Source organism: Anolis carolinensis, chromosome 6, assembly GCF_035594765.1.
Source record: "Anolis carolinensis isolate JA03-04 chromosome 6, rAnoCar3.1.pri, whole genome shotgun sequence".
Lineage (NCBI taxonomy): Eukaryota > Metazoa > Chordata > Lepidosauria > Squamata > Dactyloidae > Anolis > Anolis carolinensis.
Genome location: NC_085846.1, coordinates 38,182,156 through 38,198,970, shown reverse-complemented (window position 1 = coordinate 38,198,970; position 16,815 = coordinate 38,182,156). Strand labels below are relative to the sequence as shown.

At 42.7% G+C, this 16,815-nt stretch overlaps 1 protein-coding gene across 1 annotated transcript in view; it reads left to right on the top strand.

Moving 5' to 3' along the window:
* The window catches only part of fam171a2 (family with sequence similarity 171 member A2), a 45,796-nt gene extending 28,981 nt beyond the window's left edge, over positions 1–16,815 (top strand). The window contains exons 3-8 of the mRNA XM_008113218.3: positions 4,010–4,102; positions 4,739–4,897; positions 5,083–5,259; positions 6,073–6,189; positions 8,348–8,474; positions 11,090–16,815. Of these exons, the coding sequence (XP_008111425.1) occupies positions 4,010–4,102; positions 4,739–4,897; positions 5,083–5,259; positions 6,073–6,189; positions 8,348–8,474; positions 11,090–12,650 (2,234 nt within the window). The 3' untranslated portion in view covers positions 12,651–16,815. The remainder of the gene's footprint in view (positions 1–4,009; positions 4,103–4,738; positions 4,898–5,082; positions 5,260–6,072; positions 6,190–8,347; positions 8,475–11,089) is intronic.

Below are 16,815 nucleotides of genomic sequence, written 5' to 3'. Positions count from 1 at the left end.
AAACTCAAATGTATCCCTCCAGTGTTCCCTATATCTAAAATGTGCATAAATGTACATAAATGTACATATCCATATTTCAGTCTGCGTATCTGGGTTGGTTGCCTCCTATTTCCTGCCTATAGGCCGAAAATATTGATAGTCTTGCATGTTAGCTGTGACTTTTGCTTCCAAACCCCAGGGTGAGTCAATGAAGTGACCTTATTTCCAGGGCCGGTCTGTTGTTGCCAGTGCGCTCTAAGTGTCCACATATGGCTTGAAGGGGAAGAGCTGCCAGACTTATAATGTAAATCCCAAATGTTGAAATCATTTCATTGCAATCAATTCCTTCAGCCATCGTTCTTCCAGGTCATTTCCTTTGTGTCAATGCACCCGAGGCAAACTGGGCCGACATTAAATTCCCATTGCCCACCCCAGCCTTTTTAGAATCCTAAACATGAGAGGACTGTTAGTGGTCAACTGCTTGAACCCTCTGCTACAGCATGATTAACTTGTATTACATTTGGAATAATAGTGTTGTGCAAGCAGAGAAGATGATGACTTTGGAATCAGAGGTGACATGATTTCTTAGGAATGCCAAGGAATCCGTGCTATGATTTGATTGAACTTTTAATAATACCATCTTCACCCACATGCCCTGGCTCATAGCTATTTAAAGAGTGTGACTCACAAAGATTGGCCCTACTTTTGGTCGAATGAAACAGTTGCTTCAGGCAGCAGATACTCTACGGTGCTGGTTGGGAACAACTCTTGACTGAGCGAATTATAGGGAGGTCGCAGGTCCTAGCCATGAACTCCTTCAGGCATCTTACTTATGTATTTGTATGATTATGCATGTGTTTGTTTCTGAGTTCACCTGACATTTGTTGATGTTGCTGCATTGCAGCATTTGTTTCATCAGATAGCTAGTAATGGTGAATGACCAGTGCTAAGATGTTCGACGATAAGAGTTTTGTGTGTTATCCCCTCCAGCTTGCGTCTCTTAAGCAAACTTGCTGTCCTCAAGTACAACAGAAAATGGGGCAATTCCTGGTGCTCAAGTAAGAGTCAACTCTCCAGTGAGATTCTGCAGGGAATATGGGCTGTAAAAGGCCCTTTGCCCCAGGCAGCCAAATGTGTACAGTTGGCTGTTCTGTCAATATACTTAAAGAGTAATCTCTCCAGAGTCCTAGGCTAACCAACTTATCATTACTGCACAGTTAGATTCTGTGGAGCTTATGTAAAGATTTTACACAGTCAGCCTCCTAGAAATTTAATCTATTTTCTTCCTTCTCTGAAACCTTGTGATTTTTGGACATACAGGAAAAAGAATTCTCCCCAGACTCTCAGTGCTGTCGCTTATGAGCATCCCATGACCAGGCACTTGAGAAGTATGAAGGATATTAGTGAAACTATTCAGATTGCTCAAGCAATGTGCCAAAAGGGAATGCAAATCTAAGCTATTTCTGAAACCACTAGCCAGTAAGGTCTGAGAGAATACTATTTTGTCCCCAAATGTGGAAAACATAGAAGACAAACCTCTCATTGGTCTGTAGAACGTTTAAATCTGTAAGTTTATATGCTGTTCCATATTTTGCAAGGAAGACAAAATAGGCACACTTGTTTTATATTAAGCAGACTTAGGACTCATGATATAACAATGAGTATGTCATAAGTACCAGTAATTTCCCCTGGAGTCGGGTTAATTACTTCACTGAAAGATAGATAAAATAATTCAGTTCAGAATAGTTTCCTGCTACCCAGATGCTAGGAAATATTTTTATTGTTGCTATATCTTTTGTTCCCTGGATGCTAAAATGTTCCAGATTTTAAAACTATTTGCAGTGATCAGATTTTTTAAATCAAGTTACTGTGTGAGACTTAAATTATGCTTACCACAATTCCACACCATCATAAGCAAATACCAGTCTCCCCCAATCCATCACCCTTCAAATATGTTAGACTGCAAATTGTATTAACCCCAGCCCTGGTGTGGAGGTGGAAGGTTTAGGCCAGGGGTCCTCAAACTTTTTAAGTGGAGGGCCGGTTCATGGTCCCTCAGAATGTTGAGGGGCCGAATTATCATTTGGAAAAAAAAATGAACAAATTCCTATGCACACCATATTTATAGTGTAAATGCGCCCCCCCCCAAACAACAACAGTTTATTTATTTATTTGCTACATTTATACCCCATCCTCTCTCACCCCGAAGGGGACTCAGAGCGGTTTACAAGTTGTACGTCCATACAATATATTACATTATTAGCATAGTACAATATTAGCATTATATATTAATATATTGTACTATACCACTATACCGTAATATTATTAGTAATATTACATTTAATATATAATATATAATTTATATTATTATATTATACAATATTATTATATTGTATTATTATTATTAGCCACCCTGAGTCCCCTATTGGGTAACAAGGGCGGGGGTGGAAATACTGTAATAAATAAATAAATAAGTTATTATCAATATTATATGTATACACAATATATTATATTATTACCATAGCACAATATTAGTAAATGAAAGAACAATACAATATTTAAAAATAAAAACAGTTTTAACCAACATACTGTAAATCTTTCAGGATTTCAATGGGAAGTTTGGGCCTGCTTCTGGCCAATGAGATAGTCAAGTTAAGTAGGATTTTTGTTGTTGTGTGCCTTCAAGTCATTTCAGACTTTGGGCGAGCCTCAGCCTAAGTCTAAAACTGAGGGCGGGGGCCAGGTAAATGACCTTGGAGGGCCGCATCTGGCCCCCGGGCCTTAATTTGGGGACCCCTGGTTTAGGCTGACATCTCTGGCTTGAGAGAAGATTGTGTACTCTTGGAGCAAATGCAACCATCCGGATATGGATCGCTAAGTTGTCTAAAGCATTCACACACAACAAGGAAGCATCAGTGGACGTGTGGGAATCCCAGGTTTTGCAGAAATACAAATCAGTACGAAATATCATAAAGTGGGTGTGTCAAGAGAATGATTTAAAATTGCCCAAGACTAATCCTGCTCAGTGGACAGGGAATGTTCAGAGTTAGATTTAATCAAGTTTTACATATCCAGCTTTATTTTTGTTATGATTTGCACTGGCTCATGATGGAGTTATTTCAGTACTATAATTATTGGAGCATCATGACCAGTAATTATTACAAGTATAATAAGTATTCCCAATCCACCATTAATATTTCCATTAAACTCCTTGCTCACTAAATGGGACTTATATTGTTAACAATAAATACAGTGATCATTTGCTGGTGGGAATGAGATGGAAAACAAGTAGCAAGCAGATCCCTCCTGCTAATGAATAATACATCGGCATATTAGACACATATGATGGCTCAGATCAAACATCATATCAAGCCTTTCATTTTTAAAAAAACTGAGCTGCAATTTGATGTGATGTCTGAACTCACAAACTGGTTTTACTAACAAAACAGAATTTGAAACCATCGTCCAGAGTAGGTTTGCATCCTGTGATTTGTGCAAACTGAAAACCACGTTGTATTGTACACAGAAGGTAGTGGGTATGTGTCCTTGTGTGTATGAGTCTGCATGGTGTTTGAATTTGTGAAAGCTACTTGTTGCACATTTGATAGCTCCAACCAGTGTTTGGGTTCTAAACTAGTATTGGTGTTATATTATGTCTAAGTTTAGGATCATGATCTAGAGCAGTAGTTCCCAACCTTTGGTCTTCAAGGGATCCTGGACTCCAGCTCCCAAAAATCCTGACAGTTGACCAACCTGGTTGGATTGTCTGGGAGTTGAAATCCCAAACACCTGGAAGACTAAAAGTTCAAAACCTACATCCAGAGTAATGTGCACATTACAATTTTTCCAAGTTTCCTTTTCAACAGTTGCTTCTCCAACAAAACTCCCAAAGCCTCAAGGAGCAGTTTCTCTAAAGGCAATCTGTCTCATGAATTTAACACAACACTTCCAAAGATCTTAAAATAATTTTATTCTCTCCCCCCCCCCCCTTTTTTTTTTTTAACTTTTCGCTCTCAAATACCCTTTGCAGTCTACGCTTCTGTCAGCCTCTATCTGCTCCCAGAACGTCCCGCAACACTTATCCTCTATGATGACCTGGTGCAGATCCTTCTTGGTTCTCCAGGTAAGTGCTAAGATCCAGCTGCAGAAAAGACATATGGTAGACATCTTCTTAGGATATCAGAGTGTATCTAGCACTCACCTTTATGAATGGGAAAAATAAAAAGAAACTGTAGCCAGTGAGCACAAATGTACCAGTCCCTGGCACGCAGAGGAGGGAAATTGCTATTCTCCCACATCAGAAAGCTTGAATTGCACTGAGCTTGAACAATGCTTCTGAAGCTTTCTTTAACAGTAAGATGTCCTTGTGAGCCCAAGGTTGTTTATATAGAATACAAATACTTAAAAATACAAATTCTGAGAAAATTTCTATATGAAGTACCAATTTCCACACCTTTTTTTCAAGCATTTTGACATTCTTCTGCTTTGAAGACAAAACTGAACCTCACTTGACAGTTATTAAATTTTGTAGAGCCTATCTCTTGAATGCATTAATCCAAGGTTAAGGAGTGATAAAGGGAAAACAGATTGTATATCTTCAGAGATACTTTCACTTATGATAACAACATATATCCAAGAGCTAAGGCCTAGTATTGAAAGCAGAATCTAAGACTTCACAGTGCTGATGGGATCAGGCTGAGCTGCATCCTTTTGAGTGCTTCCAAATTGAGTTAAAATGTGGCATTCTTGACTATTGCAGGAGCTAAGAGCCAACCATGGGCACAGTTCCAGCGCAAATCTGCCCGCCTGCCTCGCAGCTCCACGTATAGTCAGCTGTCAGCCTCTCTGACCGCCGCCAGCAGTGGGCCAGACATGAGGGGATTCCCATCCTTCATCGGGGCTGAAAGTAATGGCAATGGTAAGGCACTGGCATCAGGAACTGTGAGGGTGAGATATGTGAGTTGGGCATGGGTCACCCTCTGGTAAAAGACTTGGGCAAACCAAACGGATCCTTTTAATATTATTAGAACATTCATATGTGAACATTATCATGTTGGCATTCTAATAGAATTCTATATTCTATTTTTTTTAACCTTTTCACAGGCAATAACACCTGGTTGGAGCTGGTGCCCATCGTTGCAGTCAGTGTTCACCTTTTCACTGGCAATGGGACCGAGATCCAGCTCTCAGACTCCGTCCATCTCTCTATCCCACTACCTCCAGACACAGCTGCTGCAACCACTACCAGTGTGCCAGCCTGGCGCTTTGACCTCAAGAGCGGTCAGTGTGTGGGGGTCCTTGTAAATCTTTACACTATTATAACTGCTGAATCAAAATTATAGTCTATAATCAGTGGCATACAAGGCAAGGAGAAATGTTGCTTTATTTGGGTAATGTTACGGCAGGAGGTACAATAACCATTTTCAGAACTAAAACATCTCTTCTGTGACTTTTGAATCTAGGCACTCTTTAGGGCCATAAAACCCTCTAAGTGCTTATATTTAAAACCCATTAGTGGGACTTCTGAGTCAGGCAAGAACATTGCCATGTCTGCAGATGGAAGCCTGGTATGGAGGGACAATGCTCCCAGGAGGAAGCTCGTGATAATGGAAGTGTTATGAGATGGCTGCTGGATTTGTGTCTCTCATATTGGTATTTGCAGTTTAAGACAATCTATCAGTCATAGCTGAAAGGTTATTTCGACAGTGACATGCATAATGCTTGAGTTGCTCGCTCTTAATTTGGGCAATATAAGTGAAAGGCTGTGTCAGAACCTCTTCTCCTGTTCGCACTCGGGTTAAGAATATTAATAAATTCTTTTTCCAACTGAGGAAAAAGGTACAGAGTGCTTAATTGGAATAGGATGGATTTTGTAGAGTCGGGGGTACTCTGAGGACCACATTGGACACAGTCATTTTGCCTTTGTGCTCTCCTGTGCAACAATGTTAGGTTGGGCCATGCTCCAGAGTAGCTTACTCCGTCACTACTGTCTGCAACATATCAAGGTTGTGAAAGTATTTTTATGTTAGGGTTAGTAAATGTCTGCTCTTCCTTTGGGTAGCAGGTTGATTGAGTAAATCTCTCTTCTTTCAGGTCTGTGGATCCGGAACGGGACTGGCCTCATCCGCAAGGACGGGAACCAGCTTTACTGGACATTTGTCTCTCCGCAGCTGGGTTATTGGGCAGCTGCCATGCTGTCTCCAACAAATGGTAAGATCATTATCGTAAAGCCTCTAGTGGGCTTTGCTGGGAAACTGTCAAGAAACCTGTCACAGATCTATGAATGTATATTTTCTGTTTAACTGTGGAAAATGTTTGGAGTGTGTTATTTGAGGGATCAATATTTCCTGAGAAATAAGTATGTCTGAGTGTGTGTGGAGTGCTTTTTCCATAACTATTGAATAATTACAGCCAGTTTTTCCAAATCTGATCTGCCCTAGGCAATACTTTTGGAAAAAAAAATTGTGTCTCAAAATTAAGTAAACCTAGGATTACGAGGCGCCAGGAAAAGGCAGAAAGAATATGAAGAATAAAATTTTATGTGCTTAAATTTTCTTATAAAATATTGAATTAGTTTTGTACTGTTTTGAACTTTTAAAATCATTTCATCATTTGATTTACAGTATTAATAAAATGAAAAATGTGCAGAAAGATTAACACATTCATAAATATTACATTATTTCCTCACAGATACTACAAAAAATTAATTTTTTGCTTTCCAAGAACAACTTCTCAACTGAAATTTTAAAATCTTGGATGGGCATTTTTTTAAAAAATAGCCTCTAACTCAGTGGTTCTCAACCTGTGAGTCCCCAGGTATTTTGGACTACAACTCCCAGAAATCCCAGCCAGTTTACCAGCTGTTCGGATTTTTGAGAGTCGAAGGCCAAAACATCTGGGGACCCACAGGCTGAGAACCACTGCTCTAACTGGTGATTTGGTGTTTTTGTGGACTCCATTCAGGGTAAATGTTTTGAAAGATTGCCTGAGCCTATGTATACTTTCATATATATATTTTGAATAGAAACCCCATGTGTACGACTTTATATGGGGTAAGGTTGGTAGCTACTAGAGGGAAGAAACGCCTTTGGGATAGCGCCTACAATTATAAATTGCTCTCCCAAAGAGATTTGTATAGCACATTGATACTTAAACTGTGGATCCTGACCCCAAATGGGATCCCCTTAGATGTTGGTGTCACAAAAATTGACAACAGTAAAAAGTTTCTGAATGTCACCCATTAATACAAATCTATTAGCAACAATATGCAATGTTTACAGCGGATTCTGTAGAAAACGCTTCTGCTGCACTCCATAAGAAGCTAAAATTAGCAGGCCTTCTTTTGCAAGCCTTGCAAATACCGATTTAGTATCACTAAATGTTTGATTATTATACTTATTTTATATTCATATATACTATGGTCACGTAAAAAATTCTCAGGCAGACAGAGGTTGTATGCGAAACTCCTGATCTAGTAAGCACTTGGCCATTTATAATCTCTTCAAATATTTTAGGGCTTTTCTTTTCTTTTTCCGTTTTATGATGCATAAGTTTTATTGTCTTATTTTCTATGGTTTTCCAGGGTTTTTAAAAGTTATATAGATTGAACATCCCTTATCTACATTTCCAATATCATAAACATTCCCAAATCAAAAACTGTCCATATGGGTGGCTGAGAGATGTTTCACGCACTCTGTTTCATGCACAAAATTATTAAAATAGCCTATAAAATGACCTCTATGTATATCTATAAGTTGGAGCCCCTGGTAGCATAGCGGGTTAAATCCAGGGAGCGGAGTGAGTTAGTCCCAGCTTATGCCAACCTAGCAGTTTGAAAACATGCAAATGTGACTAGATCAATAGGTACCACTTCTGCGGGAAGGTAACGGCACTCCATGCAGTCATGCCGGCCACATGACCTTGGAGGTGCTTAGAGATAACGCCGGCTCTTTGGCTTAGAAATGGAGATGAGCACCAAACCCCAGAGTCGAACATGACTAGACTTAATGTCAGGGGAAACCTTTACCTTTTACCTTATAAGGACTATATGAAACAAAAGCTATGTTCATGCTTAGACTTGGATTCCATCTCCAAGATATCTTATCATTGTACATATATGCAATATAAGTATTCAAAAATCCAAAAAAAAAAATCTGAAATCCCAAATGGTTCTGATCTTAAGCATTTTGGTTAGGAAATACTCAACCTGTATGTATATTCTTGGTATTTTATCATTACTTGTACTGAGAGTAAAAAGTATTATATAAACAACCATAATAGATAAATATCTCGGGCTTCTGGGTTATGGGGAATGGGAGAGGAAGTGGCATGCAACACTATTCTATCTTAAAAGTTATCTTCTTTACAGGGCTTGGAAGTGCAACAATGGGTATTAAAGACATTGCCACCTACCACACCATCTTCCTGCTTACTATCCTGGGTGCCCTGGCATTGCTGGTCCTCATTCTGCTTTGCTTGCTTATCTACTATTGCAGGTAAGTGTCATTGCTGACTCTTCTCCACTATTTCTCTGCCATCTCCAACTCCATTCCTAGCTCTAAAGCAGGAATGGACAACAATCTGAGGTCCAGCTAGACTTCCTGCTTTACCCCCGACTCTAAAAAAACAAAAAACAAAGTAGTCATTGGGGGTTGCAAAAACAATCTTGGAGTTGCAGGTGACCTGTGGACTGCATTTTCTTCACCCTTGCATTAAAATCTTTCATTACATTAGAAAAGCTGTACATTATATTTGTTTTAATGTTATGTCACTTGGAATTTAGACAGTTTATATGAGTGTGTTACTGGCAGAACTCCGGCCAACACACATTTTGGTGCCTCAAATGTTAGACCTATTTCTGGTTACATTTGACCTGCTGATTCCAAATAAGACACCCGTTTTCCCCCATTATATACCATATACTGCCACCTGCTTGCCTGTAAAGATTAATGATAACTATATCTCAGAAACTAAACCTGATGCGGTCTGTCCAATGCAGTTTTCTGAATAACCCCAGGAACAGACCGAAAAACCAAGACACCAAGAAAAGCAAGTGTTTTTTTTTTGTTGGGTTGTAATTAACAAGTTGGTCTAGGAGACTTGAGTTCAAGTCCCACCTCCTGCCACAAACACTGTGTGAGCCTTTGTTGCATGTTTTTAAAACCGGAGGAACAGAATCTCTCATTCTAGTATTATTTGTGGGAACTGGCGCAATCACAGTTTGTTTGCTGGAGTGTTTTACTTTTCAATCAGTTGTAGCCAGTCTGAGCTTGAGGGAAAAGCAGCTGAGCAGAAGATTTCAGGAATAGTCCCTGGAATTTGACAGCTGTTGCAAAGCACTTTTACTTCAGTTGTAGCAAAATGTCAGGCAGCCTTTGTGGGCGATTAGTCATGGCTCAGTTCCATTCCCCTCTCATCTCCTTCATTCTCTGGACAGCTAAACATGTGCAAGGGCCTGTCCAGCAATTTTGAGGAAACCAGCCATACGTGCAGTGTGGAGGGGAAGTCTATCTTTGTCAGAGGTTTGGGATTCCGGGCACACTAAAGTTCACCACATTTCATTTTAGAAACCAAGTGCGGTGTTTTGACCACTAGAAAGTTTCATACTTAACTCATTCATGTTCTGGGAAGGGGATACATCCATCACTATCTACCCTGATAGACGTCGCAGGAGCTTATGCTGGAATGAATTTAAGGGGCAAACCATTATTTGACAAATAATGTTCTCATTCTTTTACTTGAGAAATTTAAAGATCCAGAAAGAGCTGCGATGATTGATGGGGGATGTGAGAAATCAATAACTCTGTAACATACTCTGGCATCTAATTTCCAGCATGATTCCTGACTGTCCACAACCTGATCAGTCTGGAACCCCAGATTGCGCAGCCAGTTAATCCCTGAGACTATTGGTCTGTTGTGATGCGCAATAGTCTGTGTTTTGGTAGCGGCACACCCACAAATCCTGGATCAGTCTCCCCTAGCTGAACATCCTTCAGATATGGAGGACTACAATACCCATTTCCCCTGTTCTCTGAAGATAGTGAGAATTGTCATATAACACATGTGTAGGCACCAGGTTATGGAGAATGGAAATCGTGAGAAGGCTTGGAAGTTGAGAATTTGGAAGTAGAGAGCACTGTGAGCCAGGAAAACGAGTAAGGACCAATATTTAAAGAATAAATGAAGCAATGGCAAAACAGGCCATTCACACTGACTGCATCCACTGATTCATTTTGTTTGGTTTTTGTTTGGTTTTTTTTTTTTTTGCATGAGCAGCAGCAAAGGTTTAGCAGAGTTTCCTTGCTGTGTATCTCAGCCTCTCCCTCCTATCTGTGTTCAGTCACTTTAAGAGTGAGGGATTCAAATGTATAAGAAAAGAACTCTGCCAGATTTTATTCTACTCACACTGGATTGGATGTGCTTCATTAAAGAGTCCTTTCCTTGTGTGATCATCCCAGATCTGATTCCCAGCAAAAGGCATCCAGAATGCAACATGTTTTCAGATTTTAATCAACTCTCTGCCTCATTCAAAAATGTATGCATCCATTGGGGTGAGAAGGAGACTTTCCTAGTTGGTTTCATCACAGATAGCTTAAAGTAAGAAAAACAGTGTTCCCCCTTTTTGGGCTATTATTTTGATGAATTCCAGACTTTGAGGTGGTTTTATTTTAACCCCAAAACCCATGATAATCTCACCGACAGTATGTAGATTGTTTCTCAGTTTGGGATAATCTAATTTGATTAAATTCAGCTCATTGTAATGGGATTCCTGGGATGCCAGTTGCCTTTATCATATCTTCTGTTGTATAATATATGATTCCAAAAATATAACATCTCTATATTGGGGTAATAATGTTTTAAAAATTTATCACTATCTGTTGACAAACGGGCCATGCAGCTCAGTATATTTTTCTCTGACTGGAAACAGCTTATCAAAGATTCAGACAGAGTGAGGCCTTTTTCAGTCTAAGATTCTTCAGATGGAGGTTGAACCCACAAGCCACTTCCCATGTAAAATCCATGCCATGTCACAGAGATTGAACTATTTCTACTGTCACAGATACTGAAATGTGATTTATGGGTGCTTTTACTTTTCTTTCTCCCCTTTCAGGAGGCTGTGTCTGAAGCCACGTCAGCAACACAGAAAACTTCAGCTCTCTGGGGCACTGGATGCCTCTAAGAAAGACCAGGCTACATCTATGTCCCAGATCAACCTCATTTGCACGAGCCACATGGAAACGGCTTCATCCAATGGTGACACAGATGTACACACTCCCATTCTAAAATCAGCCTTTTCTTCATCCCGGGAATTTGAGAGCTCTCGTGAGGAATTCTTTAAGCAAGTATCAAACCAGAAGGGGCGTCATACTAGCAAGGCTTCCACAGTAGACACACTGAGCCAGCGCGGGGGCCCAAAGGAAGATTATCCTCGAGGGATGGAGGGCTACTCACTTAAGGCAGCTCGTTCCATGGATGTCCCTGGCACACTCGAGCCCCCTCTTCTGGAGGATTACAAGCGCGCCTATTCACATCAACGTGCTGAGGACAAGAACAACGAAACACAACGTAAGCAGGGGCGTAACGACAGCAAGGGTTACATGCAGGAGCCCCCATCACCCCCACCTCTCCCACCTCCCTTTGACCACTATGTGGGTCACAAAGGGGATCCCAAGCCCCCTGAATTTATGATGTCACAGTCAGTAGACCACCTTGCCCGTCCCACTTCACTGAGCCAACCTGGGCAACTCATCTTCTGCGGTTCTATTGACCACATGAAGGATAACATGTACCGAAATGTCATGCCAACCCTTGTCATTCCGGCCCACTACATGCGTCTGGCACCATCTGATCAGCCTCCGGGGAGCTCTGAAAACCAGTCCGATATGGACTCAGTTGGGATGGGACTCCCTCACCAGTTTGGACCCCAGGACCAGCGCCAGCAGCAGCTCCTCCAACAGCAGCTGCAACATCCACAGTTCCAGCTTCAGCAACACCAAGTGGAAGATGGTGATGGGAAGGGTTGGGGCCCCCACACCCAGTCTGTCAGTGGCTCAGTCACCATCCCAGTGCTGTTGAACGAGTCGACCATGGCCCAGTTGAATGGAGAGCTGCAGGCGCTGACCGAGAAGAAGCTGCTAGAGCTTGGAGTGAAGCAGCACCCACGGGCCTGGTTTGTGTCATTGGATGGGCGCTCCTCCCAAGTCCGTCATTCTTATATTGATCTCCAGGGTAATGAGAGGAGCCGGAGCAATGATGCCAGCCTGGACTCAGGCGTGGATGTCAATGAAGCCAAGCCACCTAAGCGCTTGAAAGAGGAGCGCTTAGCCCCTTCTATGGGCCCCACTTACTCCAAGCTTGTCTTTGCCGATGCCGACACGGAGCCAAGCAGCAGCGAGAGCCGCACTGCCATTTGCTCACCAGAGGACAACTCACTGACACCCCTCTTGGATGAGAACACAGACCACCGTGCTGCTACTATTCCGCGGCGTGGGCGCAGCCGTGGCAACAGCTCACGCAGCAGTAACAGCAACAGCGAACTGCGCCGTGACTCCATGACCAGCCCAGAGGATGACAGCAACGACCCATCTGAAGGGACTGATGACCAGGGAGACAAGAAGAGCCCCTGGCAGAAACGTGAGGAGCGGCCCCTCATGGTTTTTAACGTGAAGTAGCTCACTGGAGAATGGGCTCCATCCTCATGGCGCAGTGGGATGGTGTGGGGTGGGTCACCAGGACCATGGAGAGCATTGTTCTGTGCAAGTCTGGTGCAGTTTCCTCTTCTCTCCATCTAGACGAGTGCTTGGCAGAACAGAAACCCAAGAGGTCTGACAACAAAACTAAATGGGACAGAGCAAGCAACAGAAGGCAGCCAAGTTATGCTTCATTCTTTTCCCAGCACGCCCTATGGTCACTTCAGATGCCTGCTTTGCCCTGGGAATGTTAAAGTGTCACAAGAAGGTCCTTTTCCACCAACACCAACCACTGTGAATCAAGCAGCGTGGAACTCCAGGAACTGCAGCGGCTGTAATAGTGGCAATAGACGTTTCACTACTCTGATTTTCTGTCAGTTTGTAGAAGGAAGACAGGCCTAGTACTGAGTGGTTCCAGTTCTGTTCCAAGAACCCTTAGCACTCCACCCAGCTTGGCATTGCCAGAACTCGCATTGGCCCCTTGCCCCGACACATTGGGAGTAGAGGTGAAATGGAAGGCATTTAGTGGAATCCTTTAGCCCCACCTCGCACTTGTGAGTGGGGAGGACAGCATTGTACAGTTCCTTTTTAAAATTCAGTCCTGTGGATTTTCCAAGCCGTGGCATGGTTTGGGGGGAGGAAGGGGCAGGTGCCCAAGGGCTCTAGGCTGATGCCCATCTTTACCTGTCGTGCCTCAGTTCCCTCAATGTCCTGGGTCGCAGTACAGAGCCCAGATGAGTGGGGAGGGGAGGGTTGGGGAGTGGGGGCACCGGTGTGGCTAACTGTACATATGTGTGTGCATGCGTGTATGTTGGGGGTGGGTGGGAGTCTGAGCCAGGGTGTGTATGTATGGGTAGGTGTGTCAGTTGTCTGACCTCGCTGCCAAATGAACTCCCCAGCGGAGTCATCTCTGTGCCCCCTGCTCCCCATTTTTCCTTGTGCCTGCAACTCCTCTGTCTCCTCCAAGTGCCTTCCATCCTCAGCCTCTCCCTCCCACCCTCCCCATCCAGGCAGCTGTGAATGAAACCTTGGATGCCCACAGAGGGATGGAGACATGCCATCTGCTCTGAGCTGTTCAGATCTTCCTCTCTCTCTAATCCTTTGCCTCTCTAGCACTTGAGATCCTGGTGGGGGAGGAGTCGTGCTGAAGGAAATGGAGGCCGTCATCACATCCCCTGCTTGTAAGCCCAGCTACGCAAACTGGCTAAGCCACCAACAAAGGCAGTTTGGGAAACAGCCCCAACTAGGAACATGGTAGTGGTGGAAACAAATATCCCTGAGGGAGAACAGCAGGACCAAATATTGGGGTGAGGGGTTTTCTGATGGTGGATTGGGGGGTGGGGTGATAGCTTATATCACACTTCATGCACTGGAGGAGAGGAATATTTGAGGTGCCTCCTGAACAGTTCCTGGTGTACCCAAGGAGAGCATTTGTGGAGGCCTTGCAGGCCAGTAGGAAACATGGAGGCGTTATTTAGAGAAAGCAAACCACAAGCTTGCCCCAAGCAGAGCCTTTTTCGAACCAAACAAGATGGGAATAAGCAGGCGTTAGGGCTGTTGTGGGTTGTTTTGCTTTGTTTTTTTTAACACGGTGAACTTTGGCAATTATTTTTTTTCTAGCTTGACTTCACACCACTTGAAGATAATAAATGATGCTTTCCCGTAGAGATGAGTTATGTTGGAAGTTCCAGCTTGCCCTCTCTGCTCCCACCCATTCAACTTCCTTCCTTTCCGGCAGGCTGTTGGGGGAAGACTTAGTGTTGCTCTTGCCAGATGTCCAAATATGATCACTTACAGGGAGGTTCATCCCGCTCCTCCAGTCACTCTGAATGTTTTGACTCCTCACTGCTTCCATTGCTCTGTCCATTTCTCAATTTCTCCATATTCTCCCTTCCATCCCCCTTGTGGACTCCTCCCTCCTTCGTGAAATCAAGTTATGGGTTGCAGGGTATCTGCTCCTTGTTTATTTTGGTCGTTGCAGACACCATTTGTAAACACCTAGGCTTTAGGTGCATTTGAGAGTGGGAGACGTATGATGGTCATTCTGTGTTTAGAGAGAGGCACTTCACATATGCTCAGAAGCACGGTTCTTTTGTCACCTGTTCAGGGCTGAGCCTTAGCAACGAAAACAGGTCCTGGGGCTGAGCCCTAGCTCAAATGAAGTCCTTCTCCTACCCTAGCCTCATTTTTCAGTTCGACAGTTGGCCTGCGACAGTTTTTCTTTCCTTTCCAAGGTAATTTACACTTTTGTCTTCTCCTTCATGTTCTTTAATCTTTTAAAGTTTTTTAAAGATGCTGTCTTTCACAATCCCCCTTTCCTTGCCAATCAGCAGCATTATGTATAACTGTGGAACTTCCTGCTATTTCGTGCGATTGATGGCAAGATCAAGGCTCTCCAGAGATGGGACTAGCAGCCATCAAGTATCACAAGATGAATTTTCCTGCATGGAAGTCTTGTCAAAAACTGCAGATATTCTGTGTGTAGTTTGTTTGTAACTTGTGTGTCCCCTTCTCGGCTTGTCCATGTAACGACTTCCGTGTGGAAACTTTTATCTTCTATAAACCAGCTCTGAGCCTTTTCCATCTACAGGGAGTGACATGGGATGACTTGACCATACTCCAAGGTAGACGACTTCTACAATCACGCTCATGTCGTGGCAATATCTTGTAGGAGTGAGAGTATCCCATTCCTGTGTGTGAACTGTCAGACCAGCAGGAGAAAGCGGCAGTGGTCTTCTACTGGGATGCAGGACAGTTAATGCACAAAGAGAGTCCACTGAGCCATAATGAATTTTTCCCACTTTGCAGGGTATTTTAAAGAGCTTAGTCCATTAGCCAAGCAAAAAGCTATTTCACATTTGCATCCATCACTGCAAGCCTATTGCATGTTTGAGTGTCAGCTATCATAGTTTTGAAGAGGACAATGGCATGATCATTTCCACGTTATTGGTCACTGCTGGGCAGAGATTAGTCTGCATCCAGGCTATGATCTATCCCAGCAAATCTACACCCACAGGAATCTTATGCTACCGTTGCTATGATGTGAGGTATCTTTTAGAACAATACACATCTGTGGGATATTGGCTTCATGCAAAGATGGTCAAATGTCTAATTTTAAGAAAAGGTGGTGGTAAAGTCACCCACCACAATCAAGATCCCAAAACAAGATACCTCTTCTTCCTTTCCCAATCAGTGCACAGTGCTGTTTTCTACTACTTTTTATAGCTTAAAAAAAACTTGCACAAAAGGAAGGGGGTAAGTCAAGGTGTTCTCTGACACTGGTGCATCTTTAATTGTGTGGAATGCCTTTTCTTTCTTCAGTGACCTCAAACTTTTTGTCACCTGTTTTGAGTTTTTTAAACAAATTATATAAACAAGGGTTGTGCAAAGTTGGCAAACATTGGAGACTTGATGGCTACTGTTGGTGGAACTTCCTACTTGTTCTTTAGAATGGTATTAATATATAAACCCACTGAATTTATCAAAGTATCATTGCCCTGTGATGGTTTCCTTTTCAGGATAGCAGTTCGAAAACATGCAAATGTGGACAGGTAACGGCGCTCCATGCAGTCATGCCGGCCACATGACTTTGGAGGCATCTACAGACAATGCCAGCTCTTCGGCTTAGAAATGGAAATGAGCACCATCTCCCAGAGCTAGGCATGACTAGACAATGTCAGGGAAAAGTTTACTTTTTTTACATATATCCCTTCTCAGCTTGGTTTTTTCTGGCAAAATGGGGGGGGGGGTGTCATAGGCCCCAAAAGATCAAACTGGTATAAGAGATGATCACATAGATCTGCTTAAAGGGATTGCAAGTCTGAAGTTTCATCTTATTCGTGACAGTTTCACCTCCTTTTTTGGCATGAAGATAATATGTGAGGGCATGGCACTGGATGCAAATGACCCACCAAGGAAAAATTAAGTGGTTCATTTGCCCCAGCTGCACAACATATGCTATGAAATCATTGGTACTGAAAATGTGGACTTTGAAATGATAGTTTGTTGAACTACCCAGTTACAACAGAATGGAGAGATGGGGAGAAGAAATAAGGCATCTCATAACACTATATAACACAATTTTTGTTCCTGTTATAAATGTCATTGCCTAATTGGTTCTATCATTAAAACAGCACATTTTGCTATA